The sequence below is a fragment of the Hydra vulgaris genome, chromosome 09 (genome assembly GCF_038396675.1).
Source record: "Hydra vulgaris chromosome 09, alternate assembly HydraT2T_AEP".
NCBI lineage: Eukaryota > Metazoa > Cnidaria > Hydrozoa > Anthoathecata > Hydridae > Hydra > Hydra vulgaris.
The window spans coordinates 35,175,001-35,187,500 of NC_088928.1; the positions used below are offsets into that span (position 1 = coordinate 35,175,001).

Genomic DNA, 12,500 nt, shown 5'->3' on the forward strand with positions numbered 1-12,500 from the left:
TAACCATTGCATATCATCTCACCTAATATCATATGAACAACTTCTAGATTAAACATTATCTGATTACTGTTAAAGAAAATTAAATATTAGGTACAAAACAAACAAAAAGAACCAAGTGGTATACAAATTAGGTTTTTAACACAAGTACATATACCATAAATGTTCTCATATACACCCTATCTTGTAGTAGTGGCTTTCTCTCTTTTTAAATATTAGAATGTGCTTACTTTCACGCTGAAGAAAATATTTAAGAATAACAAAAATTAAAAATTTTCTATAAATAACCCCTGTTGAATAAGTACCTTTTACAAAACAACACTCTTTTACAAATAAGTGTCCCACAAATTTTAAAAATTTTAGTTTATCAATTAAAAAGATCATTGAAATCATTAAAAATCTTGTGACATCTTTTGCACACAGTTCACATTACTCATTCCAATCAAATATTTAATCCAATCAAGTTTTTAGATGTTTTCACTGCAAAAACATACAGTTCAAATAAATTTTTATTTTGATAAATATTTGTATTTGTAATCTTCCATAAAATTTTCATAAAAATAACTTTTTATTAAAATTTACATTTTTTTAAACTTTATTTTAAATAAGAAAAAAATATTACTTAAAGTACATTTTCCATTAAACACAAAAAAAATTTAATGAAAATAAATTAATAATATAAATACTTTACAATGTTTAAACATCAACCAATCGTAATAACCATAGAAAAGAAAATCTCATATCAAATAACTTAAACTGATCATTAATCAAATAGCGTCAGTAGAAAAAGATACATCCAGTTCACTCTGAAAAAGAAAAAAATGATAATCTATTAATGCTGGTTGATTGTAGCAGTTGATGATATTTTAATTTGGTTTTTTTTATTCACAACATTGAGTAGAAAACAATACGTAGTACAAAAAGAAATGCTTACAACACTTTTTTGAAATTTTTCTTGTAAATATTTGTCTAAAACTTGCACAAAATTATGGATAAATTCAAAGATTCCAAGTTCATTCTAAAAAAAAAATCAAAAAGATAAATGTCTATAAACAGGTAAAATAACAACTTAATTTAGTGATGCATTTGTTTATATATGTTGTATGTATGTATTTTTGTATGTACGTATGTATGTATGTATGAATGTATGTATGTATGTATGTATGTATGTATGTATGTATGTATGTATGTATGTATGTATGTATGTATGTATGTATGTATGTATGTATGTATGTATGAATGTATGTATGTACATATATATACAGGCTTCTGCGGGAAGCGAGAGCTTTAGCTCTCACTCTCGTCCACACTTCCCTAAAATGGTTTATGGGAGCAATTTATGGCTCTCGCAAAAGTATAGTTTTTTCTCTCAAAAGTATAATTATTATTGTAACTAAAATAAAAAATATAAAGTCATTTTTATAAAAAAATTAATTACATAATTAATTGCAATTCTTTTTAAAAGGTTGTTGCAAAAAAAAATTAAAATAGAGCCCCGATTGAAATGCAAACTTTTTTGATTAGATTGGACTCACTGATAAATATAAAAATATTACACTCTAAATTAGATTGATAAAATATAAAATTATTTAAATGATAAAATATAAAACTAAAACACTCTAAGTTATTGCATAGTAATTTTTATTTTATGTAATAAATTATATATCTTATATATTAATTACTTTAATATATTATTCACTTTTATTGTGGAATTTTTAATTGTTGCAATAATTCTTAAAATGCCTGTGTTCTATTACAATAAGAAAATATAAAACATTTTTTATAAGTAGTAAAAACTTTTATAGTTCTTTGTCAAATTTTTTATGAAAAAAATAATGTTGTTAATAAATAAATTTATAGCTTGTGTGAAAACCCTAAGACAATGCTCGTCTAAAGAATTTTTTCACAGCACAATAAATGACGCTTGTTATGTTTTTTTGTTTGTTTATCATTTTAGAGTTTTGTTTATTATATTTATACTATTTATTAATAGTAAGTAAAATGAAACCAACATCTCCGTTACATTTACCTATAAATAAAGTAAGAAATCTTAGTACAAAAGAAATAAGCAACTAAATGCTGCTATAAACTGGTGCAAAGAAATGAATGGGAGGGGACAAGCAGCATTAAAGACTGGTATGTTTCCTCTTATTAAAGATAGAGAGACAATCAACAGGCAATTAGATAGAAAAGTGATTAATGGACAAGAAAGAGGTTATTTTACTATACTTACAGAAAACGAAGAGGCATTGTTCATTTTATAAAAAATAAGAACAGGTCTTTACAAGCAATTAACAAACAGGAAGTAACCAAATTAATTCTTAATGTGCTACGTATTAGACATCACACTAATACAAAGATGAAAGGTGGAAGGAAGTTTCACAAACTATCATTAAATACTCGAGCTGCACTGGAAAAAGGAAAGTAAGTTGATATAAAATCATTAAACCTACAATGATCCGATGAAATCTAAATAGGGTAATCAGAATCATCTTTATATTTAAATATCCCTTTTTTAATCTGACTATTCTTTTTATATAACGGTCCTCTTTTTAGATTAAGTCGATCATTTTGGCACCGCTTTACTACTAAACATAGCAGTCTTACCATCAAGCGACAAGGAAGAGTATCTATAAACTGTGCACAGATTTGTTTAAGGGAAATGGCATGTAATCATTTAGGAATCAGTTTGGAAATTTTTATAAAAAAAGTATGAATGTACTTTTTTAAATATACTTATTTCCATGTAATATATTTTAGATTCCCTTGCTAAAGAACTAGTAGAAGTTGGCATTATGGTTAATGTAGAGAAACTTGAATCACTGAAATGGCACTGTTGATATTAGTTGAATAATTTATTGTGATGAAACACCCCAATTTATTAACTATGGGGTTGATGGTATAAATTCTGGATTGTTTTATGCTAACAAAGGGGATGTATGCCAAAGAATGTATAGAGAAAATAGAGAATGTATCACAATTCAACCATCTGTTTCATTTTCAGGTATGCAATAATATGTGTGGTTTAAGAAAAAATGTATAAATAATAATACTTGCTTAAAATGAATTTTAATTTTAATTTCTTATTTTAAGGCCATACATGAATGTGCCAGGTGATATTTAAATATACTGGTATTACAAGTTGTATGGCTCCGACAGAAGCAGCAAATAAAATTCCACAATTGTTGGTTACGACATCAGAAAATAGAGTATCAAACCATAAATCATTCTTGGCAGCACTAAAAGAATTGGATGTCTACTTAAATGAAAAAAATGTTAAGTGACCCATTATCTTATTGTCAGACATAGCTCAAGATTAGACTTTGATGTTTTATCTTTTCTTGAGTTAAAAAAATTTGTTTCTTTTTCACTCCACCAGACACAACAGGAGTTACTCAACTTCTTGACCAAGTAAATAAGAGCATTGATAGTGAGTATTGTAAAGAGAAAGACTATGTTTTCAGATATCTGTTCTTTAAACAAAGAAGCTTTTACGTTAGTTCTAGCCAATATATGGGACAAATGGACAACCAAAGAAACAATTATAAAATCTGCTAAAAGGTATGGTGTTACTGAAAATTCATTGAGTGTTGAATTTATGCAAAAAGATAAATTTGAAAGAGCAGAAAACTGTATTGAAGCAGAGAAACAGTCCTCTCCCTTAATTTCTTTGCCTGATAAAAGACATGGTTCAGCAAGTTACTGGAAATTAAATTTCAAACAAGCTATGGAACTGATTGATGAACTTCATGAAAAAAGTATCCAACTGGAAGAAATACCAGGTTTTATGACAACCAAAAAGGTCAAGCCTAAATTATCAAAAGACATGACACGTGTAACCCAAGTACATGGTTCAATGACAGCAAACAATGTATTAACTGTAGTTGAAACCATAAAAAGTTAAAAGAAAAAGAAGATGCTGCAAAAAAGAAAGCGGAAGTTAAAAAACTTTTTATAAAATATATGCTTCAATGTAATTGTGGAGACATAAGCAGTGTCCAACCTGTTTTAATGTTATAAAGTCTGTTTGCAGCAAAGTAAATTGCAAAGTAAATGGACAAAATCCAGAAATAATCTTATCAGCAGGTGCTAGAAAGAAATGATGGGAATATTTTAATGAGATATTTGTATAAATTTTGCGCAAAGAGGTATAGCACCCATGGTGTTTTCTTTCGCCCCTATTTCCACCCCTTGTGTGTGCAACTTCTGTTAATGATTTATTGTTTAGAAACCCCTAATAAATATTAAAAACTAAAAAAATCATGCACACACGAGGGGTGAGAGTACATATTTTAACTTTGCTAAGTGTAGTATCAAATGGCTTCCCAGTGGGTTTTTTCAAAGTTTCTAACATCGAATTAATTAATCAAAGTCTAATCTATGAAACATGAAGTACATTTTCAATAATATTTTAAATTAAAGAAATATTATCTATTTTTTTTAACTATGTTTACATATTATGCACAATTGTTTTTAAATTAAAAACTTCACAAAAAATATTTCAGAGCACACCAAAATAGATGGGATTAATGTAACTTTATTTCTCGTTCACACTAAATAATAAACGCAAGTAGAAATCATGTTTCTGTGGGCATAAACTATCCACTAAATAGAGTTTTGATTTTAAATTAAAAATACTTCGAAAATGCTGTCTTTTGCAATAGATAATGATATAAATTTGTACATTTTACCTTCTCCAGAAGATATTTGATTTGGTAGTTAATGGACATTAAACTTATTTTGAATATCCGAATCAATATAAAGAAAAGAAGGAACACAATTAAAGTTGCTGCAAATTGAAAGTTGATGTGAACAGTTAGAACACTTTTTTAGAAGAAAAAAGTTCAAGACTAGTTCTTCACCTACTTTTGAGAAGAAAAGTTAAGACTAAGTGTCAAGACTAGTTCTTCACCTACTTTTGAGAAGAAAAGTTAAGACTAAGTGTCAAGACTAGTTCTTCACCTACTTTTGAGAAGAAAAGTTAAGACTAAGTGTCAAGACTAGTTCTTCACCTACTTTTGAGAAGAAAAGTTAAGACTAAGTGTCAAGACTAGTTCTTCACCTACTTTTGAGAAGAAAAGTTAAGACTAAGTGTCAAGACTAGTTCTTCACCTACTTTTGAGAAGAAAAGTTAAGACTAAGTGTCAAGACTAGTTCTTCACCTACTTTTGAGAAGAAAAGTTAAGACTAAGTGTCAAGACTAGTTCTTCACCTACTTTTGAGAAGAAAAGTTAAGACTAAGTGTCAAGACTAGTTCTTCACCTACTTTTGAGAAGTAGAGATCATTAATAGTTCTAGTTGAACTCCGCATACACAATTGATTATTGCAAACTACTTGTGACTCAAAAGACTGAAATGGCGCAATGAAATTAATGAAATATTCCATTTCAGTTCCAAATGTAGAGATAGAGAGATTTCCATTTTCGTCTTGAGAAACACAAAGCTTGCAAACGCCTAAGAGCCAAACACTTTTTGCTTTATCCCAAGCATTGGAATCAATAAACCCTATTATAGAAGCAACTTTTTCTTTGATATCAGAGTATTTCAAATTAATCAATATGTTCTTAGACAGCTTCCTTGAAGTCCAAAGTGCAAGTAAAAAATAATCAATTGTGCATGTGTTCAATAGTTTCACCGACTTTTTAAAATTTGATTTAATAAATTTTCCTCCCCATTTAGGAATTTTACTAATAAACCATGAGTTTTCATTTTGTTTCTTGTTAACTTTCAAATTCTTTAGATTAACTCCATCTTGCATACTAGACAGTGAACGCTATGTATTTTTGATAGATTTATCTTCTCTGACGCTTAAATGATCATCAAATGACTCAGAAGAAGAAACTAAATGAATTTTAGGGTTCACTTCAAAAATCTTTTTAAATTTTTTTGACTAGTAAATTTCTTCTTCCGAAGTTTCAATTTGTGTCAATATTAAAGTTTCTGGTTTTGCGCTATTATTAAAAAAAACTATTAGTAATCCAGCTGGATTCGGAAGGATCTTTAAGTATTTTCTACATGCTAAATAATAAGTCGCACTAGCGATATGTGCGCAGCAACTGAATGTTCTCATGCTGGACTTAAAAGTACAGTAACATCCTTCGATTCCAGTTTCATTATTTGTATAAGGTAAATATTGCACATAAATTTTCTACTTTGTAGAACCAAAATGAGAAGATCTGATAATAATAGAAAGAACTTTCGATTTCCCTATCAATTGAACACTTTTGCATATAGCCAATTCATATTTACCTTTATTGAAATGTTCAGTAATGTAGCTTAAGCTCTAAGTTGATATGAGCCTAAAGTTATGCTGCTTTTTATTGTTTCTTCAAGCAATTTTGGAAAATTAAGTACAAGCTCTGGTGGAATGTTTACAAACAAACTTTGTTTATTTTTTCAGGTTTGACCAACTTTTCTAAACTATTCTCTAAATGAAGCTTTACTTTCATGTTTTTAATAATTGTTTGTTTGTCATCCTGGTCTGAGTAAAGGCGCATGAAAAATCTATTAATAAGGGATGCTGCATTTCTGCAGTCGGTGAGTGTGCAAGGCAAACATTTATTGCACAATTTATCTAAGGCTCTAAACGATGTTTTTAGAAATGAATTTGTGACTTCGATTACCCAATGACACTTGATAACCATTCTAGATTAATTAGCTTGTAATGTTGTCAACTGTTTTTGACCTTTTTCTATGCATACAAGCATTTTTGGTTACAAATTGTAAGTATTTCTTAAGTTAAAATCAAGTCAATCTCGAAAGCATTTTTGTACATAAGCGTCAATAATACTTTGCCCTGAAAAGAGTTTAAAATTTTTTGGAAAGTTATTAATGTGGCATATGAAACAATAGCGATGAGAAGCAGCTGTTCGAAGTCACTATTAACCCAGTTAACGGTGAATTTATTTCCTCATTCTCCTCATTTATTTCCTCATTTTCTCCGTGCACTTTCAATACAAGCAATTTCTATATTCTCATAAAGTTATTTCACTCATTTTTAGTTTAATCTTGAAAAAAAATTAAACCAAGTTTATTCAAACTGTTAATCTTTTAATTTTGAAACTTTATAATTTTAAACAAACAACTTTTTTATATGGCCGTTTGGAATTCTCTTCCGTTGGAAATTCTCTTTAATAACATTAAGTTAACAATACAGTCGATTAAGTCTAACGTCTTAGAATATTGCGAGACTTCTTTTTAATTTTTTTAAATATTAACTTAATTTTAATGGTTAATTAATTATTATATATAAATAACTATAATTAGTTAATCGTACGTATTATAGTCAAAATAATCGTTTTATAGTAATTTTAGACATTTATTTAAACATAAACCAAAAAGGGCGAAAACATATTAATTATACGCCTAACCTCTTTAGTGAAAAATATGGTTAAATTTTTTTTAATGCACCCCAAAAACCACATGTCGAATTGTACACTTTAAAAGTTTTTTTAAAGTTTCCCTTCTACTTAAAATGCAAATGATTTGATTTATATAGAGAGTATATAAAAATATATAACTAGATTGAATTTGCAAACTCTAAAAAACCACTATTTTATAGCAATTATTCTTAAAAATTTATACAATTTTTTAAATTTAAAACATTTGTAAAAATTTTTCTTTATTGTTATCTTCTATTTTATGATTTCTTCTATTTTAATTGTTGCTGGAACATTCATGTATCAAAAAACATTTTTTTATGGCTTTAAAATATAGATTTAAATTTTTATAGTCATATAACTGACCACGCTGTTTTTGGGTGCCTTAGTTTTTAGGGTGCATTCACCTGTACATAGAATAAAGACAATAGACAATGTTTGAGTTTCAGATTACCTTTATTTGCTTACCAAATGTGATTGTTTATCTATTTTGCATAACATTTACTGATTATAACTATACAAATGACTTGCAACTTGTCGATTTTGTAATATAAGTTATTTTATACTACAATAGCTTTTTTTTTTGGTAAAGCAGAACTTTAGAATTATAAATGTGAATATAAATATTACATAATTATACTATAAAGTTGAGTAGAATTAGTAAAAGAAAAAAGAAAATTTCTTTTCTTTTTAAACACAGATATGTAGTGTTGATAGATTTTTTTTTCTAAAATCTTTTGTCTGAAATACCTTGTAATTAATATATAATTTAGAATTAATGACAATATGGTTGCAAAATTGTTTATAAAAGAAAAGCATTATCGTTGTAACAAAGATGAAAAAGTCTTTTTAAAAATAATAAAATATTTGCATTACAAATTGCAATGCTTTATTAAGGAAGAGTTATTGCATAAAAAAATAAAAATAAAATAAAGAGCGCCAGTTTTTAATTAGATTGGACAAACAAACTGGTTTCTTATAAAAAAAAAATCTTAAAAAAATCTTAAAAAATCCGATTATGAAAAAACAAATGAATAATATTCTTGTTATAAGTATAAAATTCAGCTCTCGTAAAAAGCTGTTTAGAGGAGCAGGAGAGTTTTTCTCCACTTTTACACTTATTTACTCCCAGCAAGGCCTCTATATGTATGTATATATGTATGTATGTATGTATGTATGTATGTATGTATGTATGTATGTATGTATGTATGTATGTATGTATGTATGTATGTGTAGTAAGTGACCGGGGCCCTGGACACGGCTAAAAATGAAACTTTTTGCAAACGTGACCTCGGCAAAATTATAAGATTTAGCAGGGATTGATAGCCCGGGCTAGAAAAAAATTTATAATACTTAATATATTTTAATTTTATGCTTACATTTACTATTTATTAAATACTGGCATACATTTATATATTTTTAAACTCTAATTTACTTCCAACAAGATTGCAAGCAACCACTATTAAGTTATGAGTTACTTTAAAAAAGAGAACAAGTTAAAATACTAAGAATCGTATAACTGAAGACTTGAAAAGTTGTAAGTTGTATAAAAAAGGAAAACATGAAGATGGGTAAAAGTTATAAGGTTTTTTTGATGTTCAAGGAAAAAAACTGGATTAATATAAGTTTTTTATAGCATGAAGGGACAGATACAGTAAAAAGATGCAACTTGTTGAATAAAAAGCCACGCAAGAATGAGTTTTGGTTTATCGCTCTAGAGATTATAGCTCATTTGAGCAGGTAGATAAAGGAAAGAAATGCAACCTTACAACAATAGGAGAGTGGCTCAAGCTTGGCAGATAAAGCAGATCTAATTACATTTACAATGTGTTTTTAGACTTTGTCTGAGAGTAAGAGGGTTGTTATTCGTCAATATAGGAATGCCAACATTATTATAATATTTTGCAGTAAATAAATGAGTTTTGTTGTACTAACAAAAATTGTGGATTTTAAGTCCAGAATTTAAATCCATAAGCCATTGCAAGCCTTAAGCTGTTACAAAAGAGAGATCAGATTTAAAATCGACTGCTTGTTCTAAGCAATTAAAAAGTGAAGATTTTTCGTCAAGACAAGAGTATAAAGTTGAGTCGCCAGCAAATAGAGCCACTTTAGATTTCATGAAGATCGTTATTGTAGATTAAGAAAGATTTTTAAAAGACTTTTATATATTCTCTGTAATAGTATTAAAAATCATGCTTGCCTAATTATAAATTCAAAATAAATGAAATAGAAAGAAGTGGAAAGGTGGAAATGTATCATTTATGAGAAAAGTCAAATAAAAAAATCCTAAAATGCCTGTTTTTCAGTTTTTACACCTAACACTTCTATTTCTTCAATTTAAGGGTCCTCGAACCCTTAAATTTAGTAAAACTGCTTAATTTTATTCATAAAAAAAGGAAAATTTTTGAACCCCAATTTTAGGCCTTCAAGAATAACTTTAACTCCGCAATTAGAAAGAAATAATTTATTAATCTCAAAAACTTTATATAAAGAAAGTAATAACAGAATGAAGACTAATCGTAGGGTAGTTTCTAGAGTTTTAAAAAATTGGAACCACTTATTTAGCACTTTTTAAAAGTTTAGCAAAAATTAAAAAGAATTCTGGAGAACACTTTTTCAAGAAAATGATGGAAATCTTGTCTGGAGAACAAGCTGTAGAAGTGTTCAATTGAGAACTAATTTTAGTATTGGAAGCCATATTGATTTTAATGTTTAACAATGGGTTAATCTGTTTAACTGTCAGGAAGAGTGTGGCCATTAGATTTAAGAGTCAAATTAGAGTAAAATTTTTTTGCAAACAACTCTGCTTTATTCTGGGGAGAAGTAAAAAGATCAGACCCATAAATTAGAAATTAAATGTTAGACTTACTTTAGTTAATGACATTGTTAAAAACTAACCATAAAATCTCAAGAACCTAACATCTGAGATAAGATACAAGATTTAGTAAACTGAGAATAACAGAGCTTAACATCAGACAGGCCTTTTTTTACATTGGCTTCTTGCAATAATAAAAGGACATTTGTTCTTAAGAGAGATGTTCTTGTAAAAAAGATGAAAAAATGAATAATGTTCAATAAAGCAACTGCTAAAGATGGTGAAAAATGTGGAGTAGAATAGAGTAAGACTTGACTTTAAATTAAAGAGAAGTAATAAAAGCTTCCAAACTTTCATTCCATAAGGAATAAAAGCTTCCAATATGCACTTTATGTATATAAACATTAATGTTTGCTATTTATATAGATGCTGGCATACAATATCCTTTTATTGTTTTACAAACTTTAGTATTTATATGGTGTAGTATTTGCCGAAAGAGATGATCAGATGGATGTGTGGTGTGACTCTAGTAAGACAAGAAAAGGAGGCATAATCTTAGACAGATTATAAAAAATGTTGTATCAAACAACGTTTGTTAGAAAAGAATAAAGTAATTTAGGTATCAGCATGTAGGGAGGTAGCAGCTTCAGTAAATTAAATTGTACATCCTAAAGTATATATTAAAAAAATATACTTTAGGATGTACAAATGTTCATGCAGCCCCAGTCACAAACCTGGCCCCGGCTATATTTTATCAAGCCCGGCCCCAGTCAAATATTAATCCCAGTCACTTACTATGTATGTGTACCTATATATAGAATAGAATTAGTGGTATATATAGAATAGAATTAATGGTATTCCAAACTTTGAGTTAATTCTAAGAATTAACCCTTGTTAGTTGTTGGAAGATCATTTTGATTGATTGTTGGAAGATCATTCCTCCTGTAATTAACCATGAGCGAGATCTCCTCTCGTGAGAAACGAGAAATAGAAAATTCTCGCGAGAAGTAGAACGAGACTTGAATATTATATTATTTTCCAAATTAAAAATTATTATAATTTACAAAATGCTTAATAATTTGTTTTTTTAATTAATTAATATTTTGACTCCGTGATTTTAATAAATCTAATTAAAAATTTAATTTGTTTTTGACAAAAAAATTAAATTTTTAATTAGATTTTTTAATTAGATTTTTTTTAAAAATCTAATTAAAAAATTTTATTTAGATTTTAAATATTTTTAATTAGATTTTAAATACAGAAACTTTTTGTATAAAATGGTGCACTTTCGACTTTCATTAGTTTACCAGTGGAATTCAACTTGACACATATTGTTCATATTGAAAAGAAATATTCTTGCCTCATTTCAACGATCAAAAATGTCACCAAGAAAAAACAAAATCTGGAGATATTTTCAAAAAACAAGTGACGGTGCTGAATGCAAGGCGTGCAAAAAGTCTTTGAAAACAAAAGATGGAAACACAAACGGACTTCGTCACCTCGAAAAAAAACACAGCCAAGATTACGTTGAGTATTCTGAAAAAACTGACGACTCTCTTCTTCCTCCTCCTAAGAAGAAACAACGAACCATGGTCAAATGCTTGAAACAAAGTCCAATTATGACAAGACAATTCCATTCAAAACCAATTTGAATTTTTTTATTTTACTTGGATTTTAATAAATTTGTTTTCAAAAATTGTTAAATTTCTTGTCTTGTTCTCGGTCTCACGAGAAGTACTAACTTCTCGTTTCGGTCTCGTCTCGGTTTGAAAAAACCTAGTCTAGCTCATGGTTGCCTGTAATCCTAAAGACTTAGTCTAAGTTCAGCAAAGTGAACTAAATCTCTTATAAATAACATATACATTACAATTGGTACCTCTTGATCATCTATTCCTATCAGAAAAAATAATGATGCATATCTTCTGTACACCACTTTGAAGTTATGATATTCAATAAATGAGCACTAAATAAATATAATAAAACAAATTTATTTCAAACACAAATAAATTAACTGATTTACATATATAATCATAGAAATACCTGATGTTGAGCTCGAGAAAAACACTTTCGAACAATCTCAGCTTCAAACAATGGTCTTTTTTCTTTTAAAAAATCATTACAATAATATTTTGAAACTCTTGTTTGTCCTTGCTTATTTACAACCAATAAAAACTTTATCATTATAAATACTATACCATAACAGAATATTATTAGATTTATTATGAGGAAAATTGAATAAAAATAGTAATTTGATAATTTAGTGCAATTATATATATATATATATATATATATATATATATATATATATA

The 12,500-nt window shown here is 27.8% G+C and overlaps 1 protein-coding gene across 2 annotated transcripts in view; it reads right to left on the minus strand.

Moving 5' to 3' along the window:
- Window positions 1-12,416, minus strand: part of LOC100205103 (AP-4 complex subunit sigma-1) — a 14,070-nt gene extending 1,654 nt beyond the window's left edge. The window contains exons 1-5 of one of the 2 annotated variants that reach the window (XM_065805513.1): window positions 12,232-12,416; window positions 12,068-12,154; window positions 932-1,015; window positions 792-803; window positions 23-59 (exon numbers count right to left, since the gene is read on the minus strand). In XM_065805513.1, coding sequence (XP_065661585.1) covers window positions 23-59; window positions 792-803; window positions 932-1,015; window positions 12,068-12,154; window positions 12,232-12,372 — 361 coding nt within the window. In that variant the 5' untranslated portion in view covers window positions 12,373-12,416. Of the gene's footprint in view, window positions 60-791; window positions 804-931; window positions 1,016-12,067; window positions 12,155-12,231 lie in introns of both variants that reach the window. The other variant, XM_065805514.1, reaches the window with a different exon arrangement.
- Window positions 12,417-12,500: the final 84 nt, after the last annotated feature.